The following is a 15,848-nucleotide window of genomic DNA, read 5'->3' as shown; positions in this document are numbered from 1 at the left end:
TCCCTTCAGTGTCTCCCTTCCAACACTGTAAGAGCTTCATGAGAAGCAGCATTGCCTATCAAGTGGTAATGAGAAGTTAAACCACTAAAAATAACAAGAAGCATGTGTGTCTATAAAACTAGTGGATCTTTGTGCCATAGCAAAGTATCTACTTAAACATTAGTCCTTAAATATCTTACCACTTTTCTAACAAATTCATCATGGATTGATTCTTCCACAAACAGCCTGCCAGCAGCAATGCAGTTTTCTCCTTTGTTGAAATATACTGCTCCCATACCCTGATCAGGGAAAAAAAACATATTAATATTCATATGCATCCTTTTGTCCATTCTCCCTTTCATTTGGTTCCCATGGATTGCCCTCAAGTGTAATGCTTTATTTAAACAGATACCATCAGTGCAAGAAGCAGACTAGTCCTATAACCATCAAACAGTCTTCTATGGAGACAAATGGCTCAGGATGAACCCATCTGCACTGCTCTTTCCGTTTCCATCAGCCTTCCACGGAAACACCAGCTGCAGCAATGCAGAGAAGAGGGCTGACAGCAAGACCGATGAATATGAAACTGTGCTAATCCACTGAACAATACCGCTTGTGCTGATAGTTGCATGCAACTGGGTCAGCGTTATCTCGCTCTAATCTGCAGAGAAGCTCCTATTTCACAAATGTGGATTCAGACCCTGTGCTGTCTGTTTCTTTTTATTTACCAAGAACTGATGCCTGCCACAGTTTTTCCAGGGGAGCAGGGAGGTGGGGGAAGAAAGGGCAGAACAACTAAGACGGCTAAAACTTCTAAACACGTATATGCTGGCTTCTGCAAAGGTCTAGGGTCCTACCACTAGTAGGTACAATTGGAATCATGTGCCATTGGAATCATACAATTTCCAGACTGTAGCCAAAACACATTGTTTCACCATCATTAAAAGCCATCAATGTCACTTATATCTCAGGCAAACTGCTGCACCATTCCCTTTCTTCTACAGCTGAGAGCACTGGTGGGGCCAAGCAGCACGCTGACTGCGGCATGTAAGATTTTATTATTTTCCACATGTACTTTCCACTGTGCAGTCACGCAAACTCTTGTGCTCTCCAAAGAAGGTCTAGAAGTGTGAAAAATGCATAATAACTTCTTTCCGGTAGCAGAAATTGCTTAAGCCGGTTCAAGGAATTCATGGAATTATCACAGTGGGTAAGTACAGAGTGGGAGACCTTTGTTTTGTTCTTAGTGAGCAAACTGTATTATCATTTTGATGAATCAGAACATGTGAACAGGAAATAAGCTTCATAAATCTAATAAATTTCTTGTTTGCACAGATTATTTACAAATTTTAAACAAGTTATTGCTGGTCAGGAAGGAGGAGGTTACAGTGATGGTGAATTACAAAGCACTATAAGGCAGTGCGGAGCTCACTATATTTTAGCTCACTTTTCAAGCTTTTATATTTGAAGCATTTTTTGAGTATCGAGTTTTGACAGAAATCTCTCTTAATGTATAAGCTTGGCTGGTGAAAATATTTTCTACCAATATTTCCTTATTTGGTTGTTTTTTTTTAATGGATATTTCTTGTAGTACAGATCCCTGGCTTTTTGATGGATCATTAAAGGTTTAATTGTGCTGGCATAGCGAAATATCCTGTAGAAAGAGAGTCTGTTTTTTAACAGATTGCACGACATTTTATGAAAGAGTCCCTGCTGCACTTTTTTGGCAAGTCAATAAGAATATTGCAATACTGTGAGGATATATCATGAAGGTTTTGAAGATATTTTTCTTTGAAGTAACCTTACCATTTTTACAGCTCTGTCAAGTTCACAGTCGTTGAATATGATCAACGGTGATTTACCACCAAGTTCAAGAGAAACTTTCTTCAAATTACTGGCTGCGCTGGAAAATTGTAAATAATTATGTAAAAACAAGCTTTAAATAGCTAAATCCATTATTTCCCTTTAATCAAACCTAGTGAAAAAGTATAAAATAAACTACTATCTATTTTCCAACAAAAAGACTTAAGCAGAATTCTACATAAACATAAACGACCACACATTGTTATGCTTCTGTATTCTGTATTACTGCTACATGCAAGATACAGTAAATAAGACACTTGGGAACTAGACTCAGCAGTGGTTATTTATGAATCTTATACTCAGTATACCTCTTCATGATCTGTTTACCAGTTGGTGTTGAACCAGTGAATCCAACTTTGCGAACATCTGGATGTTCAGACAAGTGCTGTCCCACTAAGCCACCTAGTGGGATGAGGAAAACAGCTTAACTGGGCAGAACACATGCAATTTTTACTACCGCAGTAGCTGCACTCTAACACAGAAACAGCTAGCAATATGTGACTCAAGTACAGTATCACATCCTTATTTACATTTACAGCTTCATTTACATCAGTAGTAATATCTCATACTAGTTACATCACATGAATGGCTCCAAATTTCCCCATCTCTCTGGACTAAAGAATTTTCTCCCTAATAGTTCATGGTAGGTGGCATAACCTAATTTATAACAAAGCCTGATCCATATGGTTTTTTTGTCACCTTCTTTCCTTACGGGAAAGAGGAGAATAGGGTCATCAGGTAACGAACGCAGTGTGGACCGTAACTTATCAATACCGATCAATAAGCTTGCTGAAGGTTTCACAGTCACGTTTAAATGCAGTAACACTTTCAAGTGATGATAAGATTAGGAAAAAATTGAAGTCCTACTATCCAGGGCAACATGTTTCTCTGTAAATATATTCTTTCTCAGAATGTTAATGCTATCTGTGTGAACTTGGAGGAGAGTAAGTCGAAGAGTGTTATCACTAGCTAGAGACATGTGATGTACCAATTTTCCCAGTTCTGTTCTGGGAATGTGTGAAATTGCTATATAACATATAAGCCAGCCTACTAAGAATGAAGATAAGGCCATGCAGCATACACTTATGTATGCTGATCTGCAAAGGTAAAATGCTAGTTCACCAGTTGCAGCACGACCTAGTTCCAGAAAAATCATTAGTTGAAGTTTTTTACCTGAACCAGGTAGAATATTTACAACGCCCTTAGGAAATCCAGCTTTAGCTGAGAGTTCTGCAAACTTTAAGGAAGTCAGCGGTGTGACCTAAGTAGAAACATTTATATTAGGTCTTTTGTTTTACGTAAATGTGTGATGATATCTTTTATATTCCATAATTCTTCATTTTGATACAATATCCATTTTCTTCTTCCTCACAATACTGACAAATTAAAAATGATGGCTTCTTGCAAAAAAAAGAATATATTTTGTTCATATGCAGTCATAGTATTTTGAGTTTATGTCCATCTCCCTAATGATAGCACCATGCAACACAAACATCAAGGAAGAAACAGAAGACAGAAAGTAATTTTTGCAAAGGAGAGTACCAGAGCAGAACCACTACCAGAGCAGAAGCAAGGACAATTGGTACCTTGGGTCATCATGACAATCTGTATTACTTTACATGTGCTTTACAACATATGACAGCTCAACCTATGGATGAAATCACCTAGAATGCCTGAATTGCTTTCCCTGAACAAATACTGACATACTGGAGCTGTTCCTCTGTGTTTTTACCTGAGCTGGTTTGAGAACCAACGTGTTGCCTGCAGCCAAGCATGCTGCGCTCTTCCATGCAAGCATCATCAGTGGATAATTCCAGGGGATAACAATTGCACACACACTGAAGGTGGGGGGAAAAAGGAAAGGTTGTATTTTTGATAGCACCTTTTGAATGGATTTTCTATGGGTCAAAGCTGTCGCTAGGACTGAAAAAAAAGTGATGCTTACCCTATTGGTTCTTTCTTGGTGAATGTTAGGTTATGGTTTGGCCGGGCCTGGTTAATTGGAATTGTAGCACCCTAAAAAAAAAAGAAGTGGGATCTTTATATAAATCTCAAATGTGCCATTTAATCATTTTTTGCTAAAAATATCATAGCCATGTTGTGCAGAACAGAGGGGCAGGGATGCTACTACATAGTAATTTCCTGCTACAGGTACTGTACTCAACTCTTGATTATCAGCTGGATAAAATAAAAGCACAGACGATAAAAGTATGGAAGAACATAAAGTGAGGATGAAGAAAAGAAAGCTGAATGATATTCTTCACTGTGGATCTTAAGGATACTTAAGGAAATGTTACTGAACCTGAGCCATCTGCTATGGCACCAAGCAAACTCACCATTCTTGGTCAGGACATAATTTCATATGTCTCTGCACTTGCAACACAGCTGAGTTACCACAAGTATGTTCTCGTCCATGATTAATCAAAAGCTGACTAAAGATGCATATACACTATGATACCTCAACTAATAAGATAAATATTATTAGATATATAATTAGACACTTAGAGTCAGACTCTAAATCCATATTCTCTAATTGGAAGCACAATGTGCTTCTTTTTTTATTGTCAGGGAGACTTATTTTAGGTAAAATTCTAATTTTGCCTTATTTCTGGATTCCTTGTTTACCTTTGCTAACACTGCTTTTTTGAACTGTGTCAGCAAAGAATGTGCACAGAAGCACTGTCATTCATTTCTTCCTTTACACATTCACTTGCCTGAATTTTGTCACACCATCCAGCAAAGTATCTGAATGTTTGCACAGACATTCCTATATGGGTCTTCAAAGCTAATGTGTAGACAGCTCCTGAGTCGATAGATTCTATTGTTGCTAACTCTTCTTGATGTTCTTCCATCAGGTCTGCAAGTCTTTAATCAAAACATAACAAATACACATCAAAGAGAAGTGACATCTAATCACTGGCAGCCTAAAATGAGATTTGATAGGGCAAAGAACTGTAACTAAAATAACTCCCCCAGAATTCAGAAGTGCAACACTGGGACCACTGGTCACTAATATTAGTAAGAATTTGCACCAACACCTGTTAAAGTCTGCAAATCTCTTCGCATTGACTGTAGTAGGAATGGGATGAGGAAGTGATCTGTGAAAACTTCACTCCATTCTCAGTTACGATCTTGTAAATAAAATATTATTATAGAAAATCAGACCAGTAAGTCAGAAAACAAATTCACAATAACATTAAAAATGTCAAATAACCAAAAGTGCTGCGGAGTACTTACAATCCTAGCTTAAATCTGGGAAAGCTAACTCCACCATGCTCCTTTCTGTTGTCTGAACTTGGACAAATTACTTAGTGCTAGATGCTTCAAAGGCACTTGGATATATAAAGCTGCAGATCTAAGGCATAATGCAAACTGCATTGAATGTATCTTGGTACATTTGTACCTGTGGTCTCCTTAGGCCTCAGTTACCCATCTTTTAGATCAATGAAGCAAGACAACAAGATACGAAGTAAGACTGTGAGGATATCCACAATTAAATCCGTAAGTTACTAGTAGCTACAGAAGTGTCTCAGGCAGGCATCCACACAGACAGATCACCTCTACTTGTGAAGAGCTCTTGTAATTTTAGTGGGACCCGTTCAGCCAGAAAGGTCTGTTTGCATGAATCCATGAACACACCTAGGTCTTAGATTTCTCACATTACCATGAAACAGATAAAGGATTTTTTTAACCTTCCAACTGTTTTGGTACTCAGGTATATAATTGAGGTCCTCATATGGTTTTTGAGAGGCTGAGTGCATTTTAGATCCTGTAAAGAATATTTGAAGATGGTCATGCAACCTATTTTTTCCATTGAGCAAATTCTGTCCATTTAAAACATGGGTAGAAAAGTGGAAAAATGCTCTTCAATACCAGTTCTAACTGTATCTTGGAGAGGCAGCTACAGGCCACGACATTAGCAGGAGTGTGTAAAAGAATGGATATGCCAAGCCAAGGACAAAGGAGAACATCGCTTTAACGCACAGCTAGTATCTTCTGCTGACAATTCCTTAAGACACAGTAGTAGGGGCTTTAATGGCACAAACCTTCTCTCCAGTGCAGCACTGGAAAACTAGTTTGAATAGGGGCCAGAGAAAAGGGGGCCTCATTTGAACTAATGTGGACTACAGAGAGCCTTAATTCATACTTGGGAGGATTTGCAACACTGGTATACTCTGGTATAGCTATCTTAGAGAGCTCTCTCCCTAAGCAGTGAAGAGTTTAATCCAGGTCATCAATTGAAATAATGTATGAAGTTTAGGGGAGTTATATTTTCCAAATGCCTAACCAACAGAGTTAGGCTTTTAAAATCTTTCAAGTGCTAAACAGAGCAATAGTTTTAAGATCTTAAAAGTGTATCTTCAGGGCAGAGTAAACTTGGGCATTCAAGTGCCCCACCTCCCTAATACAATTTAAAACCAAGTTCATACATGCTTTGAATCCAGGTACACTTGTGAAAGATTTAAGTGAAAGGCTGTATTTCATTTTAATGCGAGTTCTGATTTGCCTATTTTGTTCTGTGTGATTAGTCAACTTTCTTTCACAGGCCTGCAGCCCTCTTCCCAGCCTTTTGTAGCTACAGACTTCCCACTCACCAAGAACACCTGGAAGAACGGTGTGCCTGGCTAGATGTTGCCTGTTCACTCCGCACCCATCTAACTACAACATAGGTGGAACTGGTACTCTGGAGATCTCCAGTTCTGTTTGATCTCATAACTTATGAGATAAGCAGAATTTTTTTCTTTTCGCTCCTTACTGCTAAGATTCCTGCTATGTCTTGTCAAACACAAGGCATTCTTTAATACCTTTTTTACTTTTACTTGGTGCATAGGGGTATAGTAAAAGAGAGGAGGAGGAGAATTTACATTCCAGGCATTCAACAAAGCAAAGACTCTTACAGTTACATTAATGTGATAACAAATGATCTGCTGCATACACTACTGCAGTGCACAGACCCATGCATCCTAAGTGCAGTGATACATTTCCCCATGCTCCTCTTCCTCAGCTCTCAGAGCACAGACACATAACGGATTTCCTACTCCTTACTGTCTTGCTTTTCTAAACCCAGCCTTATGGTGTCAAGGTCATCTTCTAGTTGCGTATCCCAACCTGTGAACAAGCTGGAGCTTCAGTTTCCAAATGCTTGCAGATGCCACACAGGGTGCCGCAGTTGAAGGAATGGCAGCGACCTACCCCTACACCCCCCAAAATTGCCAGACAGTGTTATCTTGCCTCGTCAGTGAAATGCACTGTCTACTACGATCCTGCAGCAGCTCATTGTGTAAATGATGCTTCTTCTGCTGTGCGTTCTCGTGTCCAGGGATAGTCTTCGGACATGGTGAAATAAAGGCTTAAAATAGCAGTGGGTATGGGCATACTACTGAAGATAAGACTTTGGAAGGGAAAATGTTTCCTTCTCTTCCATATAAACATCCAGTCTCCTCAGCATAAATGGCCTTAACAGGGCCTCCAGAAGTAATACTGAAGAACCTGCCTTTTTGAGCGACTACAGCCTGAAGAAAAAAATGTGTCAGACACACAGGTCCTACTCCTTCATGGGTTCCTTGGGACAGGAAATTCTCCATGCTTTCAGCTCAGCTGAAGCCCTCAACTTCTTTGAAGCCAACTGCTATGTCAAGAACAGTAACTAAGCTCTTCATCTACTGAACAGGAACAGAATTTGCCTAATACATCTCCTCGTCATGTTGACAATTGATTTTCCACCATCACAGTAGCTATCTGTGGCAGTCAGGGGTAGCAATCTGCTTCTCTAATCATCTCTGCTCTTCTCATTCATTCACACATCCCAGAACTGAAATAGCAGTGAAAAGCTCTTCATATGGCTCCATGAAAGAAGCTATTTTCATAGGGAAGCTCTGGAGCTTCTAGTCATCCCAGGTTTGCAAGACAATGATGTTCTCCTTGTGTTTGCCATTAGGTACCAGAAGCATCCGGCTACATAAAGGGAATCCACAAAACCTGTGCTTTTATCAGATGCTTCCACTAACATCTTGGCAATATCTAGTAAGCATAAGCATCTTGCCAAGATCATCTGCTGCCCTCTAAAGATCATAAATCACCACTAAAATGCCATTCACTGAGTGTGACCTCTGTTTACCTCCTGCAACAACAGTAACACAGTTCAAAAGAGAATTAGACATGATCTTGGGTTAATGCAATGAAACAGATCATAGAATCATAGAATCAGTAAGGTTGGAAGGGACCTCTGGAGACCATCTAGTCCAACCTCCCCACTCAGCAGGATCACCTAGAGCATGTTGGACAATATAAATGAGAAGTACACAGCTGGAAGTATCCCAGATAAACGTGGGATTCAGCTTAGACTTTTTCTATACAGGACAGACAATTACTCCACAACAGACCACAAAACAGCTCCTAGGGTGGCTCTTTAACCAGATAAGAAGTATGCTGGGATATGCTCCTAGAAAATCCAGCATCAATTGCAGTCTATTTCCAAATTAGTGGTAATGTGGCTATAAGCTTACTGTATGCAGTGCAGATACAGGTAGGGTTTGCAAGGTCGAAGTCTCTGCCTATTTAACGTATTTAACTTTTCCATATGTAAAATCAAAATTTAGTTAGACTCTGCCTTGAAAACTTAGCCTCATCTATACAGAAGGATTTAGGCTTTACAAGGATATTTTCAATCCTTGCAATACAAGAGGAAAGCATATGGATTAAATGAAGCTATCAGGTATTTTAAAGTCTTTTTCTTCCAATTCTTTTTTTCTATTCACAAATAAAAATTCTTCATGTTAATACGGTTTCAATTGGAAGGTCAGGATATCTCAAAGAGACTGGCAAAGTTTCAGTCAACAGTGAAGCAAATCACTGGCTGGGGAACCGAGATCTCCTCCTGACACTGAGAGGTACTGAGATTCTACGTGCGTATGAGAAAGGTTCAGGTCTCACCTATGACCGCAGGCCAGTGAGCTGCAGTAAATTAGGAGATAAAAAAGTAGCTAGTCCAGCAACTCTGCAAATGGGATTATGAGTATCCATCACATGCATGTGAAGTACATTACAATTCTTCAGAGGAACAAAATAATTATTTTTAAGGAAACTAAAGAAACACAGTGCCACCCTTTACCATACCTATACATGAGTCGCCCTCTTTCCCGTGCATTCATTCTTCCCCATTCACCATTTTCGAATGCCTCTTTTGCTGCTGCCACAGCTTTGTCAACATCAACCAACGAAGCAGAAGATACACTGGCTATTACCTGTGACAAGGTAGCAATGTGTTAGCTCAGATTAAAGGCTGGGGTGTACAGAGTTACTCCTTCCTCCCAAACTTTTTGATTGGATATAAGACAATACTTGATATCCTCAAGCCCCATCAGTCACCACGGGTGAGTCAGGTTCAGACACAGCTAATGGTGGCCGAGTTTGGAGGACAGCACAGGGACTCTGCTTCCTCGATCTCTTCTTTTTTTCTTCAACACCAAGGAACATCATCTCACTGGATTTCACCCTCTTTTCATAAGTAAAATCAAAATGATATGACAAAAATAGAAAGCCCTAATATGTGGTATTATTATCTAGTATCTAAACATGCTAAAATGACTCCTGCATGTTCTGTGTTTTTCGGAATGGAGCTTCTGTTATCATGAACCACCATATACACACAGTAATTTATACCGATTATACCCCATTATTATATTTTAAAGCCTAACATAAAATTGTTATGATTTTTACTAGTTTCTGGCTTCCAATCCCAGTAAAATTTGTGCCAGTGATTTCAGTGGAATTTCATTACTCTAGAATTGCAACAGCATATACAGACATCAGGATCATTCCTCTTACTTACAATTCTTACTTAACAGTTGCTCAAGCAATATTCAGTACCTTCAAGAGGATGAAGTGGAACTCTATTTTTTCTATTGAAAAGTCATTTTACTTACTGGGAATTTAAAGGGGCATTTTAAAGTCACATTTGCCCTATGACATCATGTTTTTTAAAAAAAGAAAAAAAGAAGTTGATGACTGATTGGTAACACATATAATATGCTAACAGAAATACTTCATTAGCAACTTAGCCCTTTTTGCTACCTTTAACTACCTTAGCCCTTTTTGTTTGCAAAGCCAAGCAAGTATGGAATCAAGGTAAAACAAACAGCTGGGTATGGAGATTGGTATATAAAAGTGGCATTAGGTAGTATTTACTGACTGACATGCAAAAAGTGAAGTATATAAAAATTGAGAAGTAAAATAAAAATTTCAAATTTATTTATGAGGTTCTAAAATTTTTACTGTATGGTTATGAACCCAGCAATATTTGGTTAGTGTCTTAGATTTTTTCAAAAGCAAATTGAAAGAAACTAGTATTGATCATACTTAGAAATTACTCACTGATCCATCTGTTGGATTTATGGTATCATATGTTTTTCCATCATCAGCATTTATAAATTGTCCATTTATGAAACACTGGTATGGCATCTTCACAGTCATGTTGTTCACATCTTTTGAAACCTAAGAGTGAAACACACAAGAAATAAATATATTAGTACTTAAAATACAACATTTTAATGTAGCCTAACAACAGAACATAGCTTTTGAGACTTATAACTAACATTCAGCCTCATTTTAGGATGTATACATGGTTGATAAGAACAGTCAAAAGGGTAAAATGAAATAGAAGTCATATTCTTCCTGAACACCAGTACCCATACTCTCAAACAGCTAAGCAGATTTCTGTATTTGTCTCTATCTTCAAACCAACACTAAACCTTGGTTCAGGTTGGTCCTGAAGGGGTGCAGGACTTCGAACAAACACCCAATTCAAGCAAATTCCCCAAGGTCAAGTGATCTTAACTTGCTTATTGTCTTCTAAAACACACCCCACACCTTTCACACAAAATTTTCTAACAAAGTTTCTTTTCAAACAATCGGGGGAAAAGTCTAGCACCGTTTGCCTCAGGAAAGCAGAAGGTCTGCAACAATTCTGACTGGAATACATGAGCAGGATACTGCACTGGAGGTTCCTGTGTGAACTACTCCACTGCATGTTCTTGGTCTCCCAGTTTCAGGAATATCATGAGTCACAAGACACATGTACTTCCATTCTGAAACGCAACTATATAAAACTTGCAGGAAAAAAGCCACAAAGAAGAGCTTGTATACCAAATAATTGTCTGTTTTTCCTACTGCATCAAGCAGCCTAAGAAAATGCATTGCCTATCTCCCAAACAACCAAGAAACAACAAGCAACAGAGACAAAATAATCAATGACGACTTACGTAATCAATGACCAACTCTTCTTCTTTGTCTTCTCCCCTGAGTTTTCTGACAGCCATTTGAATAAAATCTGCAAACTTAGTGGCCATATACACATCTTCATTCTGCAGCTGAAGTCCACTATATTTCTGTTTGATCTCTTCTAGCATTCTAAAGATTTCAAAGACAGAACAAGTTGAATTGCAAACGAAAGAATTGTTCAGATAATCAGAACATTAGACGGTAGAAAGGAGTAAAAAGCGAATCATTCCAAGCAGTTTACTGACACCTTTTGAGTTAATTGGGGTTGTTACAAAAAATAAAATGTGAGGTCTGGAATACTCGTAGGTGAACTTTTGGAAATAAATGACAAATAATATACATTGATTAAGGATACATTGATATATGAGACTACTCTCACCAACATATGGAGGTAGCTGCCACTGGCAATTAAGATGGGCAATAATCATTTTGTTAAAATAAAACAATAAATTTGTAAAAATAAAAAATCTTGGTCTTATGGCCTTGCATGTCTGAGTTACAAAAAGAAGTTAACTGAGGTGACCCAACACAGCACGAACTCAGTGCACTTACAAAGCACTGGGATCAGTCCTTCCTGTGAAAGGCTTTGAAAGACTTTCCCTGTGGGGATTCCTTTGCTTAGCTTCTCAGTCAGCGGACTTCTCCTGAGATACCTGACACTGCTTGCTGATGGCTTTGGGCACCATCATGCGTCCCCACATGGCTGATGTTTCTGAAGTCAAGGGGAATTTTTGCTTGAGTAGAAAAGGCAGGACCACATCAATATCTCCTAATTTGGGGCACAGAACCTACCATGCTTCCAAAGGTAGGAAAAGGAATAAATAGAGCAGTGGGAAATAAATTGGAAAAATCATTTTTGTTCACTACTTTATCAGCCTTGATTTAAAAGCACCATAACAACTTTGTTTCTATTAACTTTTACTTCAAAATATTATTTTGAATATTTACCTGACAACATGCATCGAGGATGCTCCAGATTTGAAGAAGTCTGTAGAATCCTCAATTACAGCAACATTGCTCAAGATTCCTTTCCAAATAGTCTAATAATACATTAAAATAATGGAGGCAGTTATGAACAATGCTCTAATTGCAGGAAGTATTACCTGAAAAGTATTTTCTAACTTATTTATGCCTTCAAAGTGTATTACTTCAACAGATACTACAATAGAAAGCCATTTTAAGCAGGTCTGGAACTTGATGATGGCCAACAAAATCTACAGCACAGTATCACACCAGAAAAGATCATTTTTGTTCATAATAATATCATCTAATCATGCAAACAAATTTAATGCTACAATGCCAGTATTTTTTAGGTCTTCACCTTCCAAATAATAGCATTGCATTGCATTATGGAATATGTTCTCAGCAGAGGCTTGGAGAACTTTGTGACTGGACTGACAGAATTTCTGGCACCTGGGCAGAGCTGAGAGGTCGTTCAAGCTGTATTGATTAGATGGATATATCTGCATGATATATCATGAAAGCTAAAATAACTGGTAACGTGATATTTAAATTAATGATAAATAGCTCTCAAGAGTTAGCAGCTATTGTCATAAACTGAAGGGTTTATATTTTTTTAGCTATTGTATCAGTCAGTCAACAGCTCCAGGCAGCATTTAGGTTGCTGGCAGGCATTTCGAAGATTGAAACAGCAGTTTAAAACATTGATGCCTTGAGCAGCCTGACCTGTGTCAAAAGCTACTTCCTGTGCAGCAGAGCTGGCAGAACGGAGGATGTCTGTGCTTCAGCTGCTCTGGCCTCCAACTTCAACAGCTGACAAGTGTGGCTTTCAGCTAAGAACATGACACTCGCTGCACTGGCAGCGATTGCTGGAGAGGGCAACAAGGGGCCTCTCCAGCTCTAAACCTTCCTGCGCCAGCTGCTCCTTTGCCACGTCCTTGTGTGTGGTTGCTGTAGGAGAGAGAGACAGCACAGGCAGGTACAGGCATAAAACCCTACCACTGGCCATCACCTGACCCTGCAATCACTTTCTTTGTATCACTTGCATCAGAAAGAAAACTTTCTACGGTTATGTGTTTTATTGTGAATTCCCAAATCCTTCTGAATTAATTTCAATAACTAAAGATTCAACCCTATGCTTTCTTGTCTATAATGAGAAGTATATAATGTTTTTCTCTGAAGTAACATCCAATGAAAGCAGATTCTAGAATTACCCTAATATCTTCTGCCATCTTTTTCTCCTCTTCCGTAAGTTCCAGGGCAGCTGTTTCATCAGCAGAGAAGTATTTAGATGCAGGGATCATTTTTCCATCCTCAAACTGTAGATTTCTCACCAGTACCTGAAAAATGAGGGGATGTTATTTTTAAAATATTTGGGAGGTAATATGTGCTTGTGTGGTAAATTTTTCAGTATTAATATAATCATTGAAATAGTAAAATAAATAGCTTTCAGGAAAGTTACTATGATGTAGGTAATTAAAAACAAGTCGCTTCCATCCATCTTTCAGATTCTCTTCCAGTATTGTTACATTTTAATGCATAACCAAAATGGATAAGATTTGAGTGAGAAGCAAGACATGAATGCCGTTCATATAGAATGGCAGAAGATTATAATAAACTCCAGGCTCATTAACTGTTTGTCTTTAGCAGCTGGATAAGTATTTGTCTAGCCCAACAACTCCACGCTTCTTGCACTTTTTGCTAAAGTTATTCCATCCATGCTGACGTTTGCCAGGACGAGCACTTACCATCTTCCCGTCATTACCAAAAATGACCAAGCCATTTTTAGTTACAAGTCCAGGTCTTAAAGCACCTTTTATTGCCAGCTCTTTTCCAGCAGGCACTGAAGCATCAAGTAATGATGATCCATAGAAAGTAACCATCTAAAAATAAGCAGAGTGAAAGGTGCACAGATTTTAAATCTGCTCTAAAATCCTAAGAATGAAGTGATACTGTTTCGAAGTTTTAATATACTTTAATATAATAATATATAAGTACCTACACATGGAAAATGTGTTACAACATTATCTCTGTATCTTTACGACCTGGGACATGCAAAACTTTGCAAACTGTCTAAAAGCTGCTTAGCTCTAACATCGAGCATGATGAAACCAATGCAGAAAGGGAAGCAGCTTTAGTCAGTGCACGTCTGGAATGAGAGACTGGCCGCAGCCTGGCTGTGACTGGCAGATCCTGCTTGGCTCCCAGGCCAGCGATGCTGAACGCTGCCTCTCGCCTGGGCTCCCCTCTTCTCTCTGGACTCTCAAGACAGCACCAGTACCTGGACATTCGGGCAGAACCAGGCCTTTGGAGCACCTATCAACAGCTGGCTAAGTAACAAAATATGGACGTTACAGCCAGGAAGGAAAATGTGATTTTAAAAATATTTTGCACAAAGAAAACATGGATCAAAGTGCTTTTTAGAAATTGAAATGAAGTGTTGTTTTTAGATAAGTATTTATTTCCGCAAATGATTCTAGCACTCCTAGCCCTACATCTCTTTTAAAAAAATCTGTTATTTCTGTAGTTTACATGTTTCATTCTGAGTTGCATGTGATGTTGCTCACCATACAGCTTGCGCTGCATTACAGACTGTAGTGTACACCTGCTTTCAAAGAACTGGCATAGTCTTCTTCTACCCTGTCTATTTAGGGCTTTGTTCCATTTTTTCAGATATTGCTCTTACCTTTATTCAAATTAAATGGACCTAACAGAAAATCCTAGCTACAATTTATCTGCTGTGTTCTGTACATTTGTTTAGGTGTTTGTTCTACATATATACCAAACACACAGTCATCAAATGAGAGCCACTCCAAAGTAACTCCCAGCTGTATTCACCTGCTTGCAATCCCTTTTAGCCTTTATAATAAAAAAACAGTTACCAAGAGAGTATAGAAAAAAAGAATACCCTTCTGGTTTCCAGAGCGTACCTGGTCATCTATTTTTGCCCATGCTCCAGGTACTTTATCATGCCCTCGGATCCAGTTGTGCAAAGCTGCTGCAGGTTGGTCCCAAGAGATCTGTGAAAACACGACATGCAAGCTAATTCCTTCCTGTTTGGTTATAAATCAGGTTTGTAACATTTTCCTACATAAAAGTTACAAATCTTTCCAACCCCTCTTTCAGCTGTTTATTTAAGAACACAGGAAGGGCATGGTCAAGTAAAGGAAGATCAGTGATCTCCAGATTACTAATCATCAAAGACTACAAAATGGGATGCTCTTAGCACTCCTCTCCTCTGTGCAGCCTTTACCTTTTCACACATTCTCACTATAAGACCATAAAAATATCACACTTGCTACTAGCTATTCCTAAACAATATTATCATTAACAAATTTAATCAGCACAGTACAAACATAAATAGTGTGTGTCAGGGATATCACCTTCTGCTAAAAATGATCTATTTACTGCTTGAAGCTCAATTTAATACACCTACAAACATTTATTTAAAAAATTATTAATCCTTTACTAACCCTTTATAAACTGTTTCATAAATGGAATCTCTGCTACAGCTTGCAATTCCTGCAAGGTCTTCCAGGATAAGTCTAAGTTTATTGTAAGAGGAATATGGAAATAATGTTTTATTAAGAACATCATGGATATTGTGTTATCATGTGTAACACCATTGAAAATGTATTCCTTTACCTTTGCAGTATCATGAGTGTATGTATAAAATGAATTAGAGAAAGTATTAGAATATCGATCAAATAAACACTGAGGTGCCCACTGTCTTTCTTAGTTTAAGCACTGAGAAAGCAAGTTATAAG

General features: G+C 38.5%; 1 protein-coding gene across 1 annotated transcript in view; it reads right to left on the bottom strand.

Annotated features, from left to right (window-relative positions):
• Positions 1–15,848, bottom strand: part of ALDH1L2 (aldehyde dehydrogenase 1 family member L2) — a 34,366-nt gene that overhangs the window by 5,209 nt on the left and 13,309 nt on the right. Inside the window, exons 6-19 of the mRNA XM_062589279.1 lie at positions 15,012–15,101; positions 13,830–13,964; positions 13,296–13,421; positions 12,070–12,161; positions 11,103–11,250; positions 10,216–10,335; positions 8,959–9,086; positions 4,557–4,707; positions 3,788–3,858; positions 3,575–3,680; positions 3,016–3,103; positions 2,151–2,244; positions 1,786–1,882; positions 180–278 (exon numbers count right to left, since the gene is read on the bottom strand). Of these exons, the coding sequence (XP_062445263.1) occupies positions 180–278; positions 1,786–1,882; positions 2,151–2,244; positions 3,016–3,103; positions 3,575–3,680; positions 3,788–3,858; positions 4,557–4,707; positions 8,959–9,086; positions 10,216–10,335; positions 11,103–11,250; positions 12,070–12,161; positions 13,296–13,421; positions 13,830–13,964; positions 15,012–15,101 (1,545 nt within the window). The remainder of the gene's footprint in view (positions 1–179; positions 279–1,785; positions 1,883–2,150; positions 2,245–3,015; positions 3,104–3,574; positions 3,681–3,787; positions 3,859–4,556; positions 4,708–8,958; positions 9,087–10,215; positions 10,336–11,102; positions 11,251–12,069; positions 12,162–13,295; positions 13,422–13,829; positions 13,965–15,011; positions 15,102–15,848) is intronic.

Source organism: Rhea pennata, chromosome 1, assembly GCF_028389875.1.
Source record: "Rhea pennata isolate bPtePen1 chromosome 1, bPtePen1.pri, whole genome shotgun sequence".
Classification (NCBI taxonomy): domain Eukaryota; kingdom Metazoa; phylum Chordata; class Aves; order Rheiformes; family Rheidae; genus Rhea; species Rhea pennata.
The sequence above is the reverse complement of the archived record's forward strand: the minus strand, read 5'-3'. Positions and strand labels throughout refer to the sequence as shown.